Source organism: Callithrix jacchus, chromosome 10 (genome assembly GCF_049354715.1).
Source record: "Callithrix jacchus isolate 240 chromosome 10, calJac240_pri, whole genome shotgun sequence".
In the NCBI taxonomy this organism is placed as follows: Eukaryota; Metazoa; Chordata; class Mammalia; order Primates; family Cebidae; genus Callithrix; species Callithrix jacchus.
The window spans coordinates 117,615,952-117,642,422 of record NC_133511.1 but is presented as its reverse complement, the minus strand read 5'-3'; the positions used below and the strand labels follow the sequence as shown (position 1 = coordinate 117,642,422).

The window sequence follows — 26,471 nt, the reverse complement described above, 5'->3', positions numbered from 1 at the left end:
TTCACCTTATTTGTATTTTATTTTGCACAAAGTCTATAGGCTTCATAACTGCTTTGGCATACAGAGATATCATTAGGACCCACATCTGGCATCAGCAACAGCAAGATTCTTACATTTCTAGAGTTTTTAAAAAGTGCTCTCAGCGTCCTCAGGAACAGATGTAGCATCACCTTCATGTCTTCGAAACTGGAAAAAAATTAACCTCTTACAAATCTTAATTTTATACAACAAACAAACAGATATTTTTCTTAAAAGAATACAGGCAATACTGATATTTATAGAGTAAAATCTTGAAGTATCCAATTTCTGTCCTATACCTTTATTCTTTCTTCCTTTCTTTTCCAAGACAAGGTCTTACTCTGTCACCCACACTGGAGTGCAGTGGCATGATCTCAGCTCACTGTAACTGCCTCTCAGGCTCAGGGTCAAGCAATTCTCATGCCTCAGCCACTCGAGTAGTTAGGATTACAGGCCTGTGATACCATGCCATGATAATTTTTTTGTATTTTTAGCGGAGATGGGGTTTCACCATGTTGGCCAAGCTGGTCTCGAACTCCTGGCCTCAAGTGATCCCCAAAGTGTTGAGACTACAGATGTGAGCCACCATGCCCAGCCTTCAACCTACTTGTACCTTTTTGTATACCTCCAGACTTTTATAATAAAAATATCCATAGTCTTCTTGTGCATAAACCTTAATAGATGCCCGTACCCTATCTTCTCATGATGTTTCTCAACTACTACCTATTCCTTCCCTTCAAGGTAATGGTCATTTTGACTTTGAGATACAGTCATCAGTCCTATCAATTTTTTCCTAGTTTCATCAACTAAGCTTGCATCCCCAAGCACTATAGTTTAGCTTTAGTTTTGCCTGGTTTCAAACATCATATGAATGGAATTTTTAAAAGTATAAATTCTTTTGAGTTTTTATACTCTACATTTTATTAATAAGATCCATCTATGTTGTTAAGTGCAAATGTAGTTCCTTCTAATTACCATGTCAAATTTCGCTAGAGTAATACACCTCAACTTAAGTTTATCTTAATTCATATGCTCAAATATTTCTGTTGGTTATATACCAAGGGCTTAAATTACTGATCATAGGGTATGCACATCTTAATATTTAGTAGGTAATGCCCAAAAGGTTTTAAAAGTTGTTACAGTAACTTACATTTCAACTAGGAGTATGAGAGATATTTCTTTTATCTATAATCTTTGCTATTAGTTGGCATTATCAATATTTTGAAATTCAGTCATTCTAGTAGGTACTTTAAAATATCTCATTGTCATTTTAATTTATTTTAATGTTATTGTTACAAGGAATAGATTTATATCTGACATTTTGTTATTTGTTTTATGCAGGTCTCATGTGTTTTATTTTCCTTTTCTTTTCTTTGTCTTTCTCTTCTTTTTTTTGATAGGGTTTTGCTCTGTCACCTAGGCTGGGGTGCAGTGGCATGAACATGGCTCATTGCAGCCTTGACCTCCTGGGTTCTTCTCCCACCTCAGCCTCCCAAGTAGCTGGGATCACAGTCATGTGCCACTATGCCTGACTAATGTTTTTATTTTTATTTTTTTGTAGAGACAAAGTCTCATCATGTTGCCCAGGCTGGTCTTGAACTCCTGGGCTCAAATGGCCCTCCTGACTTGGCCTCCTAAATGCTGGGAATACTGGTGTTAGCCACCAAGACTGGCCTTTGTGTTCTTTCTTTTTTTTTTTTTTAATTAAACATACCGTATTTATGTTACCTCCCTTGCTGATTTTTAAGGTATAATATTTTTTAGCTTTTTAAATCACTAAATAAGCACTCTAATTTATCATAATCTACTTCAAATGAATGCTAATTCAATTCCAGTAAAATACAGCAACTTTATTCCCATATAACTAATTCTCTTTCCTTTTCTTTGTGCTACTATTGTCATATATTCTATCTATACATATTATATAACTACCAATGTGTTGTTATAATTATTGCTTTTATAATCTTATCTGTTAAAATTTAAAAGCAAAAAGGAGAAACTATCTATTGAAGAAGGGTTGGTATGATATGTGGACAAAATCTAAATAAATACAGTTTATTAGTTCTAAACATTTTGTATCAATTCACTTCATCTCCTCATAGAGTGTGCTTACCAGAAATCAACATCTTTTGATTTGCCAGAGAGTGGGTAAATACTTACCAAACTGCAACAGCTACATATTGAGTATGCAAGTGCAATAGAAAATTCCAAAGTATAGGAGAACAGTAAAACACGTGATACTTCCCTTCCAAGTTTCTATAACCAAAAAACAGGGAGAAATCTTATGTTATCATCTTTAGTGAGTGCAATCATGATCATGGAAGGAGCTACTGGTATAAGAGTCAAAAACAGGAAGAAAAATAAGAACAGATAAACCCTTCACCGTTTGATTTCTTTAGGCATCTCTACTCCTCTGCCCTCTGCTACACTTTCTCTAGCTTTCAGTTCCTTAGTTCAGCGTCTGTGGCTTCTGTACTTGATCTCCATTACTTAGCATTCTTGTCTCACTTCTGACAGCTTTTACAGAGTCGTTGGCACAGCTCACTATAACTCTTCAGTTACTAAGATTTGATTCTCCTTTCTCTAATGATAAGGTGGCCACCAACAGGTTTATCAAGCAATCATTTTCTCTTAAAACAGCTATTATCAATGACAACCCTTCTCAAATTTACATATGTGGTGATAAAACTCTCACATAGATATTGCTTTAATATCATTTAAAATGATTAGTAAACTGAAAACAAGTTCAAAGAACATTTAACTTGGAAGCATAGATGTCTGTGGTTGCTGGGATAAATAAAACAAATATTTTCAACTACAAATCTGATTGGTCAGTTACGTAAATAATATCAGTGCTTATCCTGAAAATGTGGGTTTTGTGCTGGCTGTGGAAAGACAAGAATGATACCCAGATCTAGAAATAATGACATCATAATTCTCTCCCCTTCAATAGCTTCTCTAACTCTTCCTCCTCCTTCTTTGTTGTATTTATTTAATATCTTTTATATTCAAGAAACTATCTGGTGGTAAGAATTAGATGATAGGAATGCAATGGCACATAAAAACTTCCTGATCTCCCAGAGTTTATAACGAAGTAGAAGAGACAGAAAGACAATATAAGGTACCATATAAAATGGATAAAAACTTGCTCAATTATTATAGAGAACAGGAGGTTCACTCTAAGCCATTAGTCTCTGGTAAGGCTTCATAAAGTGGTAAGACATTTGAAATAAGTGCAGTGGCTTATTGTAAAACTGATCATTATTCAGTTCAGATCAGATAAATATAGACTACAGTTGTTTGTAACACTGACTGCAAAAGGCAATCCTTGGCAATTATGCCATATTAAACTGATGATTAAAAGTTTATGAATAAGATGATTGGTGACATATAACTTGAAACAATTATGCACTTAATAAGTTAAGTCCTCCTTCTCTATTCTCTACCCCCAAAATTAGAACTAAATATTTCTAAATTGAATGTCCAGGGCAACTGGACAATTTTCTTACAGTTTATAGGAAAAATCCATGTTTGTTTAAATAATCACTCATTACACACAATATATTTCGGAGTATTATTGCATTTATCTATTATTTCTCACTGTCCTCCAGGGTTTTGTTCTCCAGGTTTGGATTCTTTCCTCTGATGGCCCCCTTAATAACATGTCACAGGTATGGAAAGGAAGTGTGTAGGGGAGGAGGAGGAAGCTTATCCTGCACCTGCAGTGACTCTTCTACTCATTACTGAAATTGCTATTTGTTTTGTTCTGTTGGTCAAACAAGGTGTTTCACTCCAATCTGTCCTCATTTTAAATGTGAGATTTTTTAAAAATTAGCTTTGCTAAGGTCTTTTACAGCACTATATTCTATGATTCTGAATTTAAAACCAATATAATTAAAATAAATCTATTGTGTTAGTAGGAAAAATCTTTACATTTACTGGATAACTAAATGGAAACAAGCTAGGCTTATTTATATTTAGCATTTTTGGACTTAAAGCAAAATTCACGTAAGATGCAAAGATATGCTATATATGAAAAGCTCTATGTTAAGCCAGAAATTACTAGGTGTCTACAATTAGAACTGTATGTGTCAGTACCAGAATTCTTTTGTTTATTTGCAAAATGGTTTTATGGTCCAGGATTATACTTTTCTTGTATTAAGAGAATCATTAAGTGACTCTGTGCCTGATACACAGACACTTACCATGGAAGGTTTCACAGGAATTTTTATTTACTTTAATTCAGCAAGTCAAGAATTCAAACATTCTTTTAATATTTACTAAAACCCACAGACTAGAATTTTTTTTTTTTTGAGACAGAGTCTCACTCTGTCACCAGGTGCCAGGCTGGAGTGCAGTGGCGTGACCTTGGCTCACTGCAACCTCTGCCTCCTGGGTTCAAGCAATTCTCCTGCCTCAGTCTCCCGAGTAGCTGGGACTACAGGTGCGCGCCACCACACCCAGCTAATTTTTTTTTTGTATTTTTAGTAGAGGTGGGGTTTCACCATGTTGGCCAGGATGGTCTCGATCTCTTGACCTCGTGATCTGCCCGCCTCCGCCTCCCAAAGTGCTGGGATTACAGGTGTGAGCCACTGCACCCGGCCCAGCCTAGAATTTTTTGATTTAAAATTTTCAATCAAGAGCTCATTAGTAAATCAAAGAATTTCATGAGGATCAATAAAATCCTCATGTTACCTCCTAAGATTTCAAAATCATTAAAAAGAATAATTTAAAAATTAATACGTTCCCATAGAATTGGTCACTTACTGCTTGTCCATAATTCCTATATGACACAGACTCAAAATGAGACAACTCAATTATTGTTAGAGTTATGGCAATGATTGTAGTCATTATGCAGAAGATGTTCATGATTAAAGTACATACAATCTGAAAAGGAGACAGAGGGTAAATGTATTATATTCAGAATAAACATTTTGGTGTAATAGTTTGCATTGCTGAAAAAAGTTATCTAGTTAGAGCTTTGATCTAGTTTCTGAAGTCTTAGAAGTAGCAAGTATTAAGAAAATATTTTTCTAATTTATATAAAGGCCAGGTAATCTAGAGGAAACATTAACATCGTGAGTTCATTATTCATCAGTCTTCCATTTAGGCTAAAAATATTGTATTTTTCAGTGGAGTCCATGGCAGCTCAGCAAGGCCATTGCAGGCAGACAGTGTCACTAGACTCCCTTCTTGCTGGGCAGGGCATCTCTGATAAAAGCAGCAGCCCATCAGGAATTTATAAATAAAGGCCCCACCTTCCTGGGACAGGGCACCTGGGAAAAGGGGCAGTTGTGGGTTCAGCTTCAGCAGACTTAAATATCTCTGCCCAGCAGCTCTGTAGGGGGCAATGGATCTCCCAGCATAGCACTCAAGCTCTGATAAGGGACAGACTGCCTCCTCAAATGGTTCCCTGACCCTCGTGTATCCTGACTGGGAGACACCTTCCAGCAGGGGCTGACAGACATCTCATACAGGAGAGCTTTGGATGGCATCTAGCAGGTACCCTTCTAGAATAAAGCTGCCAGAGAAAGGAACAGTCAGCCATCTTTGTTGTTCTGAAGCTGGCACATGTGATTCTCAGGCAAGCATGGTCTGGAGTGGACCTCCAGCAAACCTCAGCAGACCTGCAGCAGAGGGGCCTGAATGTTAGAAGGAAAACTAACAAACAGAAAGAAATAGTTTCAACATTAACAAAAAGGACATTCACTCAGAGACCTTATCCAAAGGTCACCAACTTCAAAGACCAAAGGTAGATAAATCCATGAAGATAGGGGAAAAAACCAGCACAAAAAGGCTGAAAACTGCAGAAACTAAAATGCATCTTTTCCTCCAAGGGATCACAACTCCTCATCAGCAAGGGAACAAGACTGGATGGAGAATGAGTTTGATGAATTGACAGAGCAGGCTTCAGAAGCAAACTTCTCTGAGCTAAAGGAGCATGTTCTAACCCAATGCACAGAAGCTAAGAACCTCAAAAAAAGGTTAGACAAAATGCTAACTAGAATAACCAGCATAGAGAAGAACATAAATGACTTGGTGGAACTTAAAAGCACAGCATGAGAACTTCATGAAGTATACACAAGTTTCAAAAGCCGAATCAATTAAGTGGAAGAAAGGATATCAGAAATTGAAGATCAACTCAATGAAATTAAGCCAGAAGGCAGGATTAGAGAAAAGAGAGTGAAAAGAAATGAAGAAAGCCTCCAAGAAATATGGGATTATGTGAAAAGACCAAATCTATGTTTGATTGGTGTACCTGAAAGTAACAGGGAGAATGAAACTAAGTTGGAAAACACTTCAATATATTATCGAGGAAAACTTCCCAACCTAGCAAGGCAGGCCAACATTCAAATTCAGGAAACACAGAGAAATCACATAATTGTCAGATTCACCAGGGTTGAAATGAAGGAAAAAATGCTAAGGGCAGCCAGAGAGAAAGGTCAGGTTACCCACAAATGGAAGCCCAGACTCACAGTGGATCTCTCAGCAGAAACCCTAAGCCAGAAAAGAGTGGGGGCCAATATTCAACATTCTTAAAGAAAAGAATTTTCAACCCAGAATTTCATATCCAGCCAAACTAAACTTCATAAGTGAAGGAGAAATAAAATCCTTTATGAACAAGCAACAGCTGAAAGATTTTGTCACCACTAGGCCTGCCTTACAAAAGCTCCTGAAAGAAGCACTAAACATGAAAAAGAAGAACCAGCACCAGCCACTCCAAAAATGTACCAAATTGTAAAGACCATCAACACCATGAAGAAACTGCATCAACTAACAGGCAAAACAACGAGCTGGTATCAAAATGGCAGGATCAAATTCACGTCACAATATTAACCTTACATGTAAATGGGCTAAAAGCCCCAATCAAAACACACAGACTGCATATCGGATAAAGAATCAAGACCAATTGGTGTGCTGTATTCAGGAAACCCATCTCACATGCAAAGACACACATAGGCTCAAAATAAAGGGATGAGGGAAGATTTACCAAACAAATGGAGAGAAAAAAAAAGCAGGGGTTGCAATCCAAGTCTCTGATAAAACAGACTTTAAACCAACAAAGATCAAAAGAGACAAAGAAGAGCATTACATAGTGGTAAAGGGATCCATGCAACAACAAGAGCTAACTATCCTAAATATATATGTACCCAAGATAGGAGCACCCAGATACAGAAAGCAAGTTCCTAATGACCTATGAAGAGACTTAGACTCCCACACAATAACAGTGGAAGACTAACTTCCCACTGTCAATTTCAGACAGATCAACGAAACAGAAAATTAACAAGGATATCCAGGACTTGAACTCAGATCTGTAACAAGCAGATCTAGTAGACATCTGCAGACATCCTAGATCCACAGAATATATGTTCTTATCAGCACCACATCACAGTTATTCCAAAATTGACCATACAATTGGAAGTAAAACACTCCTCATCAAATGCAAAAGAATGGAGATAATAACAAATAGTCTCTCAGACCACAGTGCTATCAAATTAGAACTCAGGATTAAGAAACTCACTCAAAACTTCACAACTACATGTAAACTGAACAACCTGTTCCTGAATGACTCCTGGATAAATAATTAAATGAAGGCAGAAATAAAGATGTTCCACAAAACCAATAAGAATGAAGACACAACATACCAGAATCTCTGGGACACATTTAAAGCAGTGTTTAGAGGGAAATTTATAGCACTAAATGCCCACAAGAGAACGCAGGAAAGATCTAAAATTGACCTCCTAATGTCATGATTAAAAGAACTAGAGGAGCAAGATCAAACAAATTTAAAAGCTAGCAGAAGACAACAAATAACTAAGAACAGAGCATAACTGAAGGAGATAGAGACAGAAAAAAGCTTTCAAAAAAAATCAGTGAATTCAGGAGCTGGCTTTTTGAAAAGATCAACAAAATAGATAGACCACTAGCCAGAATAATAAAGAAGAAAAGAGAGAAGCATCAACTAGATGCAATAAAAAATGATAAAGGGGATATTACTACTAATCCCACAAAAATACAAACTACCATCAGAGATTACTATAAACACCTCTGTGCAAATAAACCAGTAAGTCTAGAAGAAATGGATAAATTCCTGGACACTTACATTCTCATTGGAAAACCAGGAATAAGTAAAATCCCTGAATGGACCAATAACAAGGTCTGAAATTGAGGCAGCAATTAGTAGCCTACCAGCTAAAAAAAATCCAGGACCAGATGGGTTGATAGCTGAGTTCTACCAGAGGTACAAAGAGGAGCTGGCATCATTCCTTCTGACACTATTCCAAACAATACAAAAAGAGGGACTTCTGCCAAACTCATTTTATGAGACCAGCATCATCCTAATACCAGTATCTGACAGAGATACAACTAAAAAAGAAAATTTCAGGCCAATATCCATGGTGAACTTTGATATAAAAATCCTCAATAAAATACTGGCAAACCAAATCCAATAGAATATCAAAAAGCATATTCATCATGATCAAGTCAGCTTCATCCCTGGGATGCAAGTCTGGTTCAACATACACACATCTATAAACATAATCCATCACATAAACAGAACCAAAGACAAAAACCACATGATTATCTCAATAGATGCAGAGAAAACCTTCAACAAAATTCAACAGTGCTTTATACTAAAATCTCTCAATAAACTAGGTATTGATGGAACAATAATAAGGGCTATTTATTACAAACCCACAGCCAACATCATACTGAATGGGCAAAAACTGGAAGCATTCCCTTTGAAAACTAGCACAGGGCAATGATGGTCTCTCTCACCACTCCTATTCAACATAGTATTGGAAGTTCTGGCTGGGGAAATTAGGCAAGAGAAAGAAATAAAGGGTATTCAATTAGGAAAAGAGGAAATTGTATATTTAGAAGACCCCATCATCTCAGCCCAAAATCTCCTTAAGCCGATAAGCAAATTCAGCATAGTCTCAGGATACAAAATCAATATGCAAAAATCACAAGCATTCCTACACACCAATAACAGACAAACAGAAAAGCCAAATCATGAGTGAACTCCCATTCACAATTGCTACAAAGAGAACAGAATACCTAGGAATACAACTAATAAGGGATGTGAAGGGCCTCTTCAAGGAAAACTACAAACCACTGCTCAAGGAAATAAGAGAGGACACAAACAGATGGAAAAACACTCCATGCTCAGGGTTATGAAGAATCAGTATCATGAAAAATGGCCATACTGCCCAAAGAAATGTATAGATTCAATGCTATCCCCATCAAGCTACCATTGGCTTTCTTCACAGAATTGGGGAAAAAAACCACCTTAAACTTCATATGGCACCAAAAAAGAGTCTGCATAGCTGAGACAATCATAAGCAAATAATAATAATAATAATAAAGCTGGAGGCATCACACTGCTGGACTTCAAACTATACCACAAGGCTACAGTAATCAAAATAGCATGGTACTGGTACCAAAACACAGGTATAAACCAATGGAACAGAACTAAGCCTCAGAAATAACACCACACATCTTCAACAATCTGATCTTTGACGAACCTGACAAAAACAAGCAATGGGGAAAGTATTCCCTATTTAATAAATAGTGTTGGGAAAACTGGCTAGCCATATGCAGAAAGCTGAAACTGGATCCCTTCCTTACACCTTATACAAAGATTAACTCCAGATGGATTAAAGATTTAAACATGAGACCTAACACATAAAAACCCTAGAAGAAAACCTAGGCAAAACCATTCAGGGCATAGGCATGGGCAAAGACTTCATGACTAAAACACTAAAAGCAATGGCAACAAAAGCCAAAATTGACAAATGGATCTAATTAACCTAAAGAGCCTTTGCACAGCAAAAAACAATAACAAAAAAACAAAACAAAAAACTATCATTAGAGTGAACCAGCAACCAACAGAATAGGAAAAATTTGTTGCAATCTACCCATCTGACAAAGGGCTAATATCCAGAATCTACAAAGTACTTAAATTTACGAGAAAAAAAAAAACTGCATCAAAAAGTAGGCAAAGAACACGAAGAGACACTTTTCAAAAGGAGACATTTATGCAGCCAACAAACATATGAAAAAAAACTTATCATCACTGGTCATTAGAGAAATGCAAATCAGAACCACATGGAGATATCATCTCATGCCAGTTAGAATGATGATCATTAAAAAATCAGGAGACAACAGATGCTGGAGAGGATGTGGAGAAATAGGAACACTTTTACACTTTTGGTGGGAAATTACTTCAGTAAACTAGTTTAACCATTGTGGAAGACAGTGTGGTGATTCCTCAAGGATCTAGAAATAGAAATTCAATTTGACCCAGCAATCCCATTACTGGGTATATATCCAAAGGTTACAAATCATTCTATTATGAAGACACATGCACACATATGTTTATTGTGGCACTGTTCACAATTGCAAAGACTTGGAACCAACCCAAATGCCCACCAATGATAGACTGGATAAAGAAAATGTGGCACATATACACCATGGAATACTATGCAGCCATAAAAAAGGATGCGTTCATGTCCTTTGCAGGGACATGGATAAAGCTGGAAACCATCATTCTCAGCAAACTGACATAAGAATAGAAAACCAAACACTGCATGTTCTCACTCATAAGTGGGTATTGAGCAATAAGAACACATGGGCACAGTGAGGGGAACATCACACATTGGGGCCTGTTGGGGAGTAGGGGGCTAAGGGAGAGATAGTAGGGACTGGGGGGATAGGGGAGGGATATTATTAGGAGAAATTCCTAATGTAGATGATGGGGTGATGGATGCAGCAAACCACCATGACACGTATATTCCTATATAACAAACCTGCATATTCTTCATGTGTACCCCAGAACTTAAAGTATAATTTAAAAAATTTTATTTTTCAATATTGTAAGCCATTTGGAAGAAAGCATATAAGATATGATTTGAACAAAAGTGGTTCCACTGTAGGAAAAAAAGAAGATAAAAAATGACTGCCTATAAAAATAGGATTTAGTTGATAAAATTTTAATCCTGAGTTTTCATTATCTAAGGAAATCTATCAATATCTTTAGATGTCAGTTTTTTATCTGTAAAGTTATGAGAGCAGACTAATTTGTAATGTATGTTTTAGCTCTAAGATTCTAAAGTGTGCATCTTCCCAATATCAATCCACTTAAACCATGCATGAATCTTTAATTTGGATCAATTCCCTACTTTGTTACAAGAAACAATCCTTTTCCCAAACAGGATAGTTCAGAAAATGATTTATAATAGTAAAATGTCTACATCTAAAGTCATTAGTTCCTATTAAAAGTTTTCTAATTATTAAGTTTATACAATGTTAAAAGGTTTAATATCAAACAAAACAAAAACTATATAGTTTCATTTAGAAACCTATATATAAAGTCATCATGATGTTAACTAATACAGCGTATTTGTCTACATTAAATTATGCCCTTCTAGATTCACCCTTAATTCCTTCATTTATTTTACAGATAGGGTAGATTCTTTCATTGTTTAGATATTATATTTTCATTTAAATTAATATTTAGCTTTGTGACAAGTGAATTCTAGAGATACCTCAAACATTTCAACTTACTCCGGATCGAGTTGGATGCCTTGCTACTCTTATTATGAAGGCTCCTGCAATGATAAACTGGATATAAAAACATATTTATAAATATCATTGATAATGCTTGCCAATTTAGAATGTATTTTTAACAACTCTCTTCTAAGTCAATTATTTTAAGAATGCAAATAGTAGCAAAATATAAAGAAGTTTTAGTAGACAGTTCAGGACAAATTTACATCATGCAGTATTACAGTGAAAGGTAACAGTAGGGTCACTCATAACAGAAACATATAGGGGACAGTGTGCAGATTCACACTGTGGTAATGCCAAAGACAGCCTATGCAGTCCTGAACTGGGAACCAAGTTTGCTTTTATGTGTATGAGCTACATCATATATAACTCATTCGATTATTGCTTTTAATGCTATCTTTCCTAATGAGATGATGCCACTAATTATGATTACTATGTACATATCCAAATATGGAAAAAGTGGTTCAACAGTCTATTCCACATTGTGATGGTACAAAATATGCAGTCTCTTTTATGAGACTTTAGTTATTATTAAGGTAATGGCAGAAATTCATGCCTTTGCCTTTGTTTTTTAAAACAGAGGTATTTCATGTTAGGAAATCTATCTACTTCCAAGAAGTATAAAACTATGCCACATTGTTTGAAGATGGGTTGCACAATTTTCTCAAAATATTCCTTGTCTTATTTGTTTTAGTGATAAGGCACTAAAGATCCAAGTCAAAGGCTATTTTTGTCACACTATACACTATACATTGGAAGCCCAAACCTGAAGCTTACAAACTGCCCATGGATAATTTTAAATCTATATGTTCAGCACTTCATTCCACAACAAAAGCTGAGATTTTTAAGGAGGTACACAGTGAAAGTAAGAGCTAGCTCAGAATATAAAGTGAAAATATCTTGTGAATTTTGAACTAGAGTGCTCTCTAATGAGATTATCTTTAGATTACCACGTGCTTTAAAAAATGCCGTTCAAAGTTTAGGCTTAAGTGAGAAGTTTAGTTTTAAATTATATTTAATTTATATTTTAGATAAGTTATTTTTGGGGTTAAATATACTATTTTTAAATTTTAAAATTTAAATTTTAGATAAGTTATTTTTGGGGTTAAATATACTATTTTTATAATGTGAATGGTTAAACACTAAGGAAAGTGCATCATTTATTTATATTTTGTCTGAAAATCCACAATTTTTCTCCTATTTTTTCCCAAGGCAGTGCTTTGACATTTGTGAGCCAGTGTGTCATTTATCACTTATCACCTATGAACCAGTGTGTTATTTATGAGCCATGGATTCTTTATGAACCATGTATCATTTGAATTTTGTGTGAAAATTCAATATTTTTCCACTATTTTTTTCCCAAGGCAATCAGTTGACACGTATAAGCTAGTATGTGTATAAAAGTGGGAAACCTCCTAGAGATCACTGTTTCTTCTAGTGATCACTTGTTGTCTCAAGGGGTAGCCATTTTGTATCCTACAGCCCTCATTCCTGTTAAGCCCACATCTGTTCCAAGTATGTCTTGAGTGGTTTCCTTGCTCATTACTGCTATCCAACCATTCTTTCTCCTCCACTTTTGAGTCACATGTCAGGTTCTATCACTCACTATCCCTCATGGTTGAAGTAATCTATTGACCCCTCAGCCATTCGTCTTTAGGGATGAGGTGAAATTTTGACTCTCTCTTCAACATGACTTAATTTTTGGTGATTTACACACACACACACACACACACACACAATCTTTTGACATGGTTTGGCTCCGTGTCCCCACCCAAATCTCATCTTGTAGCTCCCATAATTCCTATGTATTGTGGGTGGGACTCAGTGAAAGATAATTGAATCACGGGAGTGTGGGAGTGGGTCTTTCCCATGCTGTTATTGTGATTAGTGAATAAGTCTTATGAGATCTGATGGTTTTAAAAATTGGAATTTCCCTGTACAAGTTCTCTCTCTTTGCCTGCTGTCATCCACATAAGATATGACTTGCTCCTCCTTGCCTTCTGCCACGATTGTGAGGCCTTCCCAGTCATGAGAAACTGTAAGTCCAATAAACCTCTATTGTAAATTGACCAGTCTCAGGCATGTCTTTATCAGCAGCATACAAATGGACTAATACACTAAATTGGTACCAGGAGTGGGTTGCTGCTGAAAAAGATACCAGAAAATGTGGAAGTGACTTTGGAACTGGGTAACAGGCAGATGTTGGAACAGTTTGGACAAATCGGAAGAAGGCAGAAAAATGTGCCAATGTTTGGAACTCCCCAGAGACTTGTTAATGACTTTAACCAAAATGCTGATAATGATATGAACAACAAAATCAAGGCTGAGGTGGTCTCAGATGGAGATGAGGAACTTGTTGAGAACTAGAGCAAATGTGACTCTTGTTATGTTTCAGTAAAGAGACTGGTGACATTTTGCCCTAGAGATTTGTGGACTTTGAACTTGAGAGAGACGATTTAGGGTATCTGGCAGAAGAGATTTCTAAGCAGCAAAGCATTTGAGAGGTGACTTGGGTGCTGTTAAAGGCAGTCAGTTTTATAAGGGAAGCAGAGCATAAAAGTTTTTAAAAAATTGCAGCCTGACAATGTCATAGAAAAAAAAACCCATTTCCTAATGAGAAATTTAAGCTGGCTGCAGAAACTTGCATAACTAATGAGAAGCCCAATGTCAGTTCTCAAGACAATGGGGAAAATGTCTCCAGGGCATGTCAGAGGTCTTCACAGCAGCCCCTCCCATCACAGGCCCCAAGGCCTAGGAGGAAAAAGTGGTTTTCTGGGCCAGACCCAGGACCCCTGTGCTGTGTGCAGCCTAGAGACTTGGTGCCCTGCATCCCAGGTGCTTCAGCTGTGGCTGAAAGGATTCAATGTAGAGCTTGGGCCAGGGCTTCAGAGAATGCAAGTACCAAGCTCTGGCAGCTTCCATGTGGTGCTGAGTGTATGGGTACACAGAAGTCAAGAACTGAGGTTTGGGACCTCTGCCTAGATTTCAAAGGATGTATGGAAGTGCCTGGATGCCCAGGCAGTAATTTGCTGCAAGGGTGGGGCCCTCATGGAGAACCTCTGCTAGGGTAGTGCAGAAGGGAAATGTGGGGTTGGAGCCACCACACTGAGTCCCTACTGGGGTACCACCTAGTGGAGCTGTGAGAAGAGGGCCACCATCCTCCAGACCCCAGAATGGTAGATTCTCTGACAGCTTGCATTCTGTGCTTGGAAAAGCCGCAGACAACACCAGTCTGTGAAAGCCAGAAGCAGGCTTCTGGCTTTGGATTTTGGATGTTCATGGAGTCTGTAGCCTTTGTTTCAACCAATTTCTCCCATTTGGAACAGCTGTATTTATCCAAGCCTGTATCCCCATTGTATCAAGGAAGTAACTAACTTGTCTTTGATTTTATAGGCTCAGAGGTGGAGGGGACCTTGACTTGTCTCAGATGAGACTTTGGACTGTGGACTTTTGAGTTGATGTTGAGTTAAGACTTTGGAGAACTGTTGGGAAGATTTGTGGAACTTCCCAACAAGTCCCAACAGAAGTTGAATGGTGGGAAGGCATGAATAGTTTTGAAATGTGAAGACATGAAATTTGAGAGGGGTCAGGGGCAGAAAAATTCCCATTTTTAAAACCATCATATCTTGTGAAAGTTATTCACTATCACAAGAACAGCACAGGAATGACTCGCCCCCACCATGATTCAATTATCTTCCACTGGGTCCCTCCCACAACACATGGGAATTATGGGAGCTACAAGATGAGATTTGGGTGGGGATGCAGAGCCAAACCATATCATCTTTCTAGTATCTTGGGCTTGTGGTTCTTGTTCTCTCCTCCAATCCCTGACTCCAAACTATCTTAGTCACTTACTCCCATAAGGACATTCTCTTGTCCTTCCTGTGCCTTTCACATTTGAATTTCAAGTATTCCACCAGATCACCACCTGCTATCTTTCTAGCTCATGTCCTCTAGTATTAAAATTTGAACAACCTTTGACCCCACCTGGATCTATAATCTGAGAACTTCAACTCTGTTAAATTCTTCTTTCCATCGCTAACTTAAATTTCATGGCCAACATTTACAAACACTCCCTTATATCCACTTGCAACTATTTTGCACCTTTCCTGTTTTATTATAGTTGTTAAACAAAAATCCTGATTGTTTTCCTCCTACTGCATGCCTGCACTCATGCAGCTGACCATGGCCTCAGAAGGGCATACAACCCATATCCCGTTCCTAAACCTCAAGTGTGTCCTTAATGCTGTATGAAAATAAAACTATCTCTCCACAATCCATGCACTCTCTTACTTTTCCTTGATGATTATTTCACATTCTCTCTTTTGTCCTCAAACAACTGATCCACTTGCCCATCCTCAGTCTCAGTTCATGATCTTGCTTCCTAATTCACTGAGATATTTGAAGCTACTGGAAAACAAACAAACAAACAAAAACTTCCACAAGCTTCCAACATCCTATCAAAGAAAACTGTCCTCTCTTTCTTTGCCTTTCCCTCCTGTTTTCATACCTTGAAACCATTTATAATTAGGCTGGATAATTCTTTGTTGTGAGGGACTGTCTGAGGATCACAGGCTATTTAGCAGCATCTTTTGCCCCTGCCCACCTGATGTGCACCTCCAGCTGTGAAAATCCAAAATATCTCCAGACATTATAAAATGTTCTCAGGGGCAAAATTACCTCTAGCTGAGAACCACTGCCCTGGATGAACTTTCTATTCTCCTAGCTATTTGTGCACCAGTATTCATCATGTCTTGCCCACACAAGCACTTGTTTCCCATACCCACCCCCATTTACTCATAGCATCAATTTTCTTTCTTTTGGTTCAGTCCTCTCAAAAAAAGATGATGCTGTTTCTTTCAACTCACAAAAAATAGTAAGCAAATCCTCTCTTGAGCCAAATTTCCCCAGCCATCACCCCATTTCTGTATGCCACATTACAGAAAAGTCTTTAAGGAAGTTGTCTATTTGCTGTCTGTAATTCCACTTTTCCTGTTATTTTCTTAAATCAATTCCTACCAGACTTTTGCCTCACAATTCCACCGAAACTACTCGTAAAATTTACTCCTGACCTCTGTATTGCTAAATCCAATGGTCAATTCATAGTCCTCATTTTATTTGACAAAACAACAAAATATAATACAGTTGATCCTTCCTCACTTCTTCTAACAAAGTCTTCACTTGGCTTCCAGGGTGCCATCCCCTCCAGGTTTTCCTCCTACCTAATGGCTATCTAGAAACCACAGGAGAGTGTCAGTAATGAAAAATTTAGAAAATGAGTATTGACTCATTGGGTGAGGAGACTAAAGTGAAGATTGTAAACATGCAAGTTAATCATTCTAATGGATATTATAGTTAAGATCTTTGTCTTTCACATATCTAGAGACAAACTACTTTATGGTTGTCATTATGTACTCCTGTATCCATATGTCTTGAAACGGCACTTTGTAAATTAAAGGTGCTCAATATATATTTGCGGAAAAAAGGAATCTGACTTTGAATAAATTATCAACATGGGATTTAGTTACACAATTCTCCTGAAAACCTTGTTTATAAACTGTTCCCTATCTTCTACTATTGGCATGAATATTATTTATTGTATGATTAAAATAATGTATAGGTATTCTACTCACAAAAGTTCCCCATGAAGTACATGCTGTTTTGTATGTTATAGGTTCATATGTTCCAAAGACTCCTTTAATTTGTCCCATATACAAAACCAATAGGAAGTACCACATGAAAACATGAAAGACACCAATCATAATCTGGATAGCCTGTGAGGAGAGAATGCTATTAGTACCAAAATAATGTATTTAAAACACAATATCAATAAGTGTTAACTATAAGAAGCATTTAGCACCTTTTCAAATACTAAAGTAAAACAGTAATGCACCAATGTACTTAACGACGTATTTCCTGGATTGGTTATCCCAGAAAGAAGGACAAAATCAGGAAGGACTGAGATTTACCAAATAGGAATCAGTCATAACAAAAGCAACAGGCTGTTCAATAATAGTAGCTCTGGCCAATTCTCTTGTAAGTTAACCATTTGATTGGATCACTGCCTATTCTCCCTACCTATCAAATAGTGGCACAAGAGAAGAATACTGGGGGTGCTTCAGAGAAAATATGGTTACTAATCTACTAGGATGCAGGAAGCCATAAATCCAACATTTTCTTGTACATTAGTAATTAATTAAAGATGAGTCACTTTTTGAATCTTATAAAGGCTTGATTTATCTTTTCATTGAAGGAGCACTTGGTATGAATTTTTTTTTTTTTTTTTGAGACAGAGTTTTGCTCTTGTTACCCAGGCTGGAGTGCAATGGTGCAATCTTGGCTCACCGCAACCTCAGCCTCCTGGGGCAATTCTCCTGCCTCAGCCTCCTAAGTAGCTGGGATTACAGGCATGCGCCACCATGCCCAGCTAATTTTTCGTATTTTTAGTAGAGACGGGGTTTCACCGCGTTGACCAGGATGGTCTCAATCTCTTGACCTTGTGATCCACCCGCCTCGGCCTCCCAAAGTGCTGGGATTTACAGGCGTGAGCCACCGCGCCCAGCCCGGTATGAATTTTTTTTTTACAAATATGCTGGAGTGAGGCATAATCCAACACAGCAATACAGAAAATATCCAAAATAGACTTGCTTGAACTTGGTTTTCCCACTGGACAGGGGAAGGAGTACAAATAGGGGAGAATTATTCCTCAACTCTAATTTGTAAGAAGATAATGATAATCCCAGTAAATTTATTTCTGAATTTATATGTGAACTGATATTTCATATACTTAATCACATTTTTTATTACTCTTTAAAAATGACAGAGGACACATAAATTTTATGTTCATATAAATTTTAACAGGAAACTATTTAATGTTTTAAGAGTTGCAGCTCTTTGCAAAGCAGACAATCTATGAAACATGCATGTGCAATTGGCTCATTTTAAAAATATATTTTAGAGAAGTTTATTTTTTTTTAAAGGAAAGGCCTCTTTTTTTGGTGACGATCATGCATTTTTATAGATTTAGAATTTAAAGTTTCCCCTTGCATCCAATCTGCAAGAATGGTAATATTTCCAGAAGTTCTTTGGACTTGACTGGAGAAATGTCCCCCACTACACTGCAAAATCCTGCAGGGCCTGGAGTTTGTTTCTCTTATTAACACCAACCTCTCATATGATGCCCAGAATAGAGAAGGCAGCTGGCAAATAAGTCTTATGTAAGCATAGTGGTATCAAGAGTAGTGATTCCATGTGACTTTCCCAACTGCTAAAAAAAAGCAAGTGGGGTTGAAAAATACTAGCTCTATTTATATCATTGGCTATTGTTTTAAATAAAACTATAAAATATCTAATTAGCCAAAATTTGTAAAGAATTGCCAGTGTGTGGAGAAGGAAAAGATAGGTTTTCTTATTTAAAAATGATTCTTAATCTAGAGCCAATATGAATTCCAGGAGGTCAGACTCCCCTACCCCCTGCTCCCAAGGAAAAAATGCGAAGGATTGTGACATGTACATAATCCTGGGAAGAAGATTTAGAGCTTTCATTCTATGCTAAAATGGTCTGTGACCCCAAAGAGGTTAAGAACCTCTGCTGAATAGTTGAGAAGACTTAGATAATTGATCTCCACAACATTCAAATTCAGAGGAAAAGTTCACATCAGTGGAAAAGTTTTCTCCCCTTTGGATGTGAAAAAGCGTGATCCTCATAATTCCTTGGTGTTTATTAAGAAAGCTAAACTGTAACCTCACATGTTTATAAATTAACAGACAAATTTATAATCATCCTACTATATAGATGTAAGTACAGAACTCTCTTTTTTCCTTTTAAACCTTACTTTGATTTCTCTATTATCCTGTGTGTGCTGATTTAGTCTGTACCAGCACAGATTTGTTTATGAAAGAACATGAGATCAGTCAAAATTTGTAGAAGACAATCAACATTTCAAAAACATAAACTTTTACCCTTTTGATTTAAACAACTCTGTCCTTCTTCAGATCCAAGATATCCGTTTAAAAAAAGAAATTGTTAATGATCTTGAATTTAGTCAGTTAAAATGTAATCTTACCCCTAAAACGAGAGAATCTGCTGTAGAGATTTTTGAATGAACACAGGCCATACTGCCAGCATTTCCTCTAGATGATTTTCTCTCTAGCCTTTGGTGATATCTTTATAGCAAACTTCTACAAAACAATACAAAGCACATACACATGATTTTCTTAGAAGAAAATACATAAGTTTGATTCTTCCCTTGTTTTTAGGCCACCACCTCCCCAAATTCAGAAGCAATAGCTTTCTTCTTTCTATGCCTTAATATTGGAGGCATTAACTTTCATCCACCTGTTCTGAATAACAGCCTCTATCACTGCAAAGCCTCTCTCTATGACTAAAACATATTGGCATTTTACAGATATGATCTCTGAGTAGTAAACAGTGCCTACTGTTTACAAAGTAAATAGTAACAGAGATGATAAAGTATAAGGAATGTCTAGGGAATAGTATTAGAGAATTTTCGGTAAAACATTCAACAATTCATTTGCAATTCGTAATTAATGCAAATCATAGTACCATGTTTGCATTTTCAAAACCAAGTTCTTGTACTTAAATTCACCAAGTATGTGAGCTTATGATTTTTTTTTTCCTGACACATACCTGGTACCCAGTTCTTTCTATATGAAAAGAATCTTTTATTCTATCAGACAACTTATTAAAGTTGCTCCCACCATGTTAATGCATTTCCTGGTCTTTTTTTTCCCCTGTTATTCCTACCTTTCTCTTAGTTGTTCAGATCATCTCCAAATTTATATTAAGATTAAAAACCTGGCTAATAATTATATCCCTTTGCGGATTTCATTTATTTTTAGATCTGGAATTCTACATCTGCTAGTATGTCCTGCTTACACAGGTCAATAACTTGAGTCATGACACCCACTAACATGATCTTAATCTGATGCTTTATCTTTCCAGAAACGAATTTGGCCAATTGAACTCTCATTCTCTGTACTTTTAAAATCTCATGACTTCATTATTTCAATAAGTCTTTCTTTTCTAAAATTTGTTTTCTCAATGTCTCTGAATGCTATAAAGTATAGAGACAGAAAAAGCTAGAATACAGATTAGTAATAGCAAAAGACAGAAAACAATATGTTATTAACTAAAGTAAGCTTTATACATTCAAACACTATCTTTGAGGAAATAGTAAAGTGTTTAGAAGTACAGACAATCAAAAATAATCACTCTGTTATGATTAAATAAAAAGCCATAAAATTACAGAACCCACATAGAATAATAAGGAACAGCATGTCTACATTGCTATTATTTGTCACTTTGCAGAAAACAAAAAAATTAAAATAAGCCCTTTCATTTATAAGTTGGCCCTCTTTTTGGTCTGAGTCAACCAATTGTGGATCGAAATATTAAAAGAAATATGCCAGTAAAAATACAAATAAAATCGTCAATGTGGTATAGCAACTATTTACATAGCATTTGCATTGTATTAGATATTAACTAGAGATGAGTTAAAGTATAGGCGGTTTGCACGTTACATGCAAATCCTACACCATTTTGCAATTGGGACTAGAGCACCCTTTGATGTTGGCATCTGCCCAGCAGATATGGAGGGATGACTGTGTAGAAAATTCTTCTCACTTTAGTTGTTAACAGTGGAAGCACCATGAATTGACTTGGGGAGCAGAATATCTGGCCTCAGTGCAATCTCTATCAGGCCTCTACCCAAACCATGCCAGGTTTGGTAATTCCTAAAAAATACCAATCAGAAAAAGAACGTGTGGGTGTTTAAAATTCTCAGGTTAATTGACGAAAGGAACAAACTAAGAAATACTACAACATATTCCTGCAATACCTGATGGTTGGAATTCTTTTCGTTTTTTAAATCAGTCTGTGTCTGAGTATTGTAAACTCAGTTAAACATCCCATTACTTGTAAAAATAAATAAATAAATAAATCATTTGTTTTTATTTTTGGGTGATCCTGAATAAAATCACTAATTTATTTAAAATCACTAAAGTCACTAATCCAAAAGCAGCTGCGGGATGAATCCCCTAACTCTCACTCCCAAACCCATTCTTAGCCCCTAAACTTGCTTTATGTAGAAATTCTGAAATAGTCGCAGAAAACTCCTATCTGGAAACCATTCTCTATCTTTAGCATCTAATTTAGCAGGGGTGCAGCCCCTTGGCGCCCTCAGAATCAAGTCCAAATTATTTAGCAGGGCGTGTAAATCCTGTCGTGAACGGCTCCCTGCCCACTTTCTCAACCTCATCCTGGCCATTCCTACTCTGACTCACAAGCCCGTTAGATGCCCCACTCCATGTTCCCCTAACGTTCTAACCATAAGTCCTATCACAGCATATTCTTTCGATTTTCAGGACTGGCTTCCAAGTCAATGGGTGCTCCCAGAAGTCAAGGAATTCATTTTGGTATGTTCAAGGACAGTCTTGGGCTGGAACCCAGATACTCAATATTGGTTCAAATCAAGAATGGGGCGTGGCGTTGGTGGGGGGCGGGGTGTCGTTAAGACCCAGACTCTGATGAGGGAGGGAGAAGATGATAAGAGAACAGGGAGGCTGTGGGGAGAGGAGCACCATGATCATGCCCCTTTATGGCTTTTGACATGAAATCACTCCAGCAAAGCGACATCACTACCTTGCATTTTACTTGTTGAAGGTCCCAAGGAGTTTAGGGGGCGCTTGTCCAGCACCCAGTTTGGGTTTCTCACGCCAGCGCCTGGGCCTAGATGAAGAGGAAGATCCCGGCTGGCAGCGTGCTCAGTGCCAGGTCGCCAGACCCCGCTGAGCGATCATCGCAGGGATAGGCCGGAGCCCAGCACCAAGCCCGCCCTCAGGTTCCTGAGGGTAACGGTCTCCAATGGCAACGGCGTGCTCCTACTGCGCCTGCGCACCCACTCAGGAGCTGCAGGGCCGGAGGGAGTGTGTGGGCGCAGACTCACTAGGGGCCTGGCAGCCACGTGGTCAGGCAAACGGTCAACTACCTTTTGGTGTCTCTGGGAATGGTTTCTCCAAACTTCTATCCTGAGATTGCCCATATTGGTGCGTTTTTTATATGCACCTGCTGCACAGGGACCAGGATCACTGAGGAAAAGTCAGCCCTTCACATTTTCTGTCTTCAAAGAAAAATTTTGAACACAAGTGCACTTTGGAAGGTGCACTTTTGAATGAAGTGGCTGAGTCAAAGGCTCATTTTTTTTTTCTTTAAGCATAAAAGACCAAAGAAGGAAATTAGTGATGAGAGTAATGTTTAAGGAGACACCAGAATGACTTTTTGATCAACTTGCTGAGGTGGGTTTACCTTTTAGGTAATACATGGTGTCAGTTTTCTATTTGAGATGTAGACAGTAGTTAAAACAGTGTTTATGAAGAGGTGTGTTAGCTGAGGAGTACAGATCATCCTGTTAGGCAGCCATGAGGACTTACTGAGGCGTTTAAAGTATCTGGAAAACAGCTCCTCAATGCGATTTCTCATTTATTCATGGAAAATTTAGATTGGCATTGTGGAAAAATTAAAATTCCAGCTTGGAATGTAAATTTTTAGTGAATGATAGCCAGCGAGTAAAACATGCAGAAAACAAGATAGGTTTTTCTTTGATAAGGAAATTTTCTGTGCTTCCAACACCTTTATTTGCAAAAGCTAAATCATGAGTGTGTCTAACAGCGGTCAAGATCTTTTATAGCCTGAAAAATCAGCTGTAAACTGGGAAACGTTATTTTTAGTCTCACAGCTAGCTTACATACATTGGGACTCCAGAGTCCCCTCAAATCAAAGAAAAACAAAAAGCCCAGGCTCATTTTGTATTGGTCAGTATGTCATTGAAGGTAATAGTTTTATTCTTAAGTAATATATCACTTCATTTTCTAACATTATTATTATTTTGTGAGTTTCTTGTCTATGAGCAAGAGGGCTCTGATAATATTAAGCATTCTCTTTGTTGTAGAAAGAGGAATTGTGTCTTCAACCTCAGGGTTATGGATTTTTTTCAAAGAATCCGTAGTAGAAAGAGCCAGTTCTGATGAGATGGACCCCCATTGTAACTTGCTGCCAAGACTGATGGATTATATTAAGCATTCTCTTTGCTGTAGAAAGAGGAATTTTGTCTTCAACCTCAGGGTTATGGATTTTTTCAAAGAATCCGTAGTAGAAAGAGCCAGTTCTGATGAGAGGGACCCCCATTGTAACTTGCTGCCAAGATTGATGGATTATTTGTGAGAGAAGTGGCATATTTCTTCATTTAAGGGTTGGCCAATAGTCTCTGGAAATTATCATGGATTTGTTTATTTTTTTGGACCAGGCCAAAATGTGTATTCAGTATAAACATAGGCAAAAATAGAAGAGTGAACCAAACTATGAGACAGGCCCTGTTCCTCAGCGCATCTTATTTCTTCTGGTAATATCACTGACCGGTAAAAGCACCATTGATTTTCTCAGTACCTGTAAACTGGATTTGGAGATTCAGAATTCATTTTAATTTTTAACCTTTGGTTGTTAAAAACACTGTATTATTCAGCAATGAAGAGGCAATCAGTCAGTCATGGTTTGACATCCAATGTGACTTTTATTTCTTCATGTGGATCATATTGTTAATTTGTCTTGAATTGGTTCCCAATATACAAAAGACACTAGGGAAAATGTGCTGGAACTACAATTCCTATATAATATTGTTAAAACCATTGTTGGGGATTATTACAAGGACCCTGTTGGCTATAAGCCCTTATAAAATAACTTGTCCATATTTCTTTGAGGAATTTTATTTATTTATACAGTAGAGAAAACAGATGTTTCCTTTATGTAAACACCAGGGTGTTCTAGTAAAGAAAAATGGAAATTATGCAAACCTGGGAAACTAAACAGTTGAATTCATTGTAGAAAAGCAATATCCATGCCTATGTATATTTATGTAAAGTCTAATCTATATGTATGTATGTAGAAACATACAGGTGTACATATATAGAGAGAGATTTCAGTTTTCATGTTTACTATAGAACTTATATACTATTCTGTAGTAAAATGCTAATTAATAGTTTAAACTTATCTTGCTTTTTTTCCTTGCATTTACTATGCTGAGGCAATATGTTAATTGCCTTATATTGCTTATTTTATTTAAACTTCACCACATGCCTATGATGTACATACCACTGATATTTTCATTTTAACAGCTGAGAATGCTGAGGTTTGGCGAAGTTTAAGAGTCACACAGCTTATAAATGTTAGGAGTTGAGGTTCTAACTCCAGCAGTCTAAATCTAGCTCCAGAATCTGTAGCCTATCTTCCTACCCCGTTTTCTTCCTCCAAGCCTCCTTCAGAAAGAGCTCTGTGCTGTGACAGTCATGGAATTGCAAAAAGAATGTTGTTGAAGAAATCACGAGGTCTAGGGATGGTTTCCAGCTCCAGTTCTGGCTGTATGTATTCCACTTCTCTACTTTTTCACTTCATTTCTCACATGTAAAGTTAAGTTCCTGAAGTACCCATTGTAGCATTGTTTGAATGTATGAAATGACATTTGGCCTAAAAGTCCATCCCATATTCTAAAGTGTTGCTAAATACTTGGGAGAATAGAAGGAGTTGTGAAATACAAAGTGAAATTTTGCATGAGGTCTAAACCAAATGGAGACCCCCGGGAAGTGTGTGTGGAGAAAGAGATTGAATAAAGCCCCTTGAGCACTGCTGAGCTGCCAGAATTTGGTAACAGTGATTTGTTTTTAAGAGTGACATGGATGAATCTGGAGAACATCATTCTCAGCAAACTGACACAAGAACAGAAAATGAAATACCGCATATTCTCACTCATAGGCGGGTGATGAAAAATGAGAACACATGGACACAGGTAAGGGAGTACTACACACTGGGATCTATTGGGGGGAAAAGGGGAGGGACAGCGGGGGGGGGGGAGCTGGAGAGGGATAGCCTGGGGAGAAATGCCAAATGTGGGTGAAGGGGAGAAAGGAAGCAAAACACACTGCCATGTGTGTACCTATGCAACTGTCTTGCATGTTCTGCACATGTACCCCAAAACCTAAAATCCAATAAAAAATAATAAAAAAAAGAGTGAATCCAGGGAACTGAGGGAGATGGGGGAGAGCTAGGAGAAAAGAGAGAACAGTTATAAGTTATAAATTTTCTTGGTTTGTTTTAAATGCAAATGAGGAGAAAAAGACAGAAATCAATCAACTTTAGGAAAACACTGGTATCCAAGACCTCTGCAACCTGTGGAAATTAGCAGGACTGTATGGCCCAATTGGCCTGGTTTCCATCCCTGTCCATTGAGGAATGACCCCTGTTCTCTTCAAATCCCCATTTCCAGAGTATTTCTGGGAGTCCCCGGAATTTTCACATTTGCTCTCCAGCAGACCTGAGCTGAGCTGTTCCTGTGTGTAGGGGGCAGCCACTTACCAGGTAAGTTGTAGTCTTCTCAGGCTTTGCTACAGTTTCTGCAGCAAAAGAAGGCTGCCTTACCACAGGTGCTGTCTCCCAGTGCTCCCTAAGCACCAGAGCCCTGGAGGTGTTCAAACAGCCTTGCATTTTCTTTAGTCTTCCTTACAGAGGAGGAGCCTGGTTATAATCCATGCACAAATGAGGAGCATAGCCCTTTCTCCCACTGAGGTGAGGCTGGCAAATGGACTCTGATCTTTCAGCTTAAGCGTCAGATCCTGAACTCAAAATTTCTGTGGCATCTTTTCCTTGATGCAAATCACCCCTGCAAAAAGATGCCTAGGGACTCTGCACCCCACCCCCAGTTGTCCAAATTTAGGGTAGGTTTGGCCAGCATCTGCTCTGTGGGAAAAGAGGACAATTGTAATTGATTATTAGAAGGTCCTGACAAGTGCAAACATGTTCTGGGAAAGACAGCTTT

The 26,471-nt window shown here is 37.6% G+C and overlaps 2 protein-coding genes across 11 annotated transcripts in view; one reads left to right on the top strand and one right to left on the bottom strand.

Moving 5' to 3' along the window:
- Positions 1 to 26,116, bottom strand: MS4A13 (membrane spanning 4-domains A13). 3 transcript variants are annotated; one of them, XM_035262826.3, is made up of 8 exons: positions 22,253 to 22,476; positions 21,236 to 21,345; positions 19,656 to 19,770; positions 17,223 to 17,363; positions 11,587 to 11,643; positions 4,786 to 4,905; positions 2,179 to 2,274; positions 1 to 186 (listed from the first exon to the last, which is right to left on the bottom strand). In XM_035262826.3, the coding sequence occupies exons 3-8, from the start codon at positions 19,704 to 19,706 to the stop codon at positions 127 to 129; spliced, it is 525 nt and encodes a 174-aa protein (XP_035118717.3). In that variant the 5' UTR covers positions 19,707 to 19,770; positions 21,236 to 21,345; positions 22,253 to 22,476; the 3' UTR covers positions 1 to 126. The 3 variants fall into 3 exon arrangements, with proteins under 3 accessions (XP_035118717.3, XP_054096923.2, XP_035118716.3); XM_054240948.2 differs by lacking the exons at positions 21,236 to 21,345; positions 22,253 to 22,476 and adding an exon at positions 26,012 to 26,116; XM_035262825.3 differs by lacking the exon at positions 21,236 to 21,345.
- Positions 22,547 to 26,471, top strand: part of MS4A6A (membrane spanning 4-domains A6A) — a 269,396-nt gene continuing 265,471 nt past the window's right edge. For all 8 annotated transcript variants that reach the window (XM_078341121.1, XM_078341120.1, XM_078341119.1 and 5 more), the window contains exons 1-3: positions 22,547 to 25,020; positions 25,326 to 25,445; positions 25,923 to 26,014. The gene's annotated coding sequence lies outside the window, so the exon portion shown is untranslated. The remainder of the gene's footprint in view (positions 25,021 to 25,325; positions 25,446 to 25,922; positions 26,015 to 26,471) is intronic.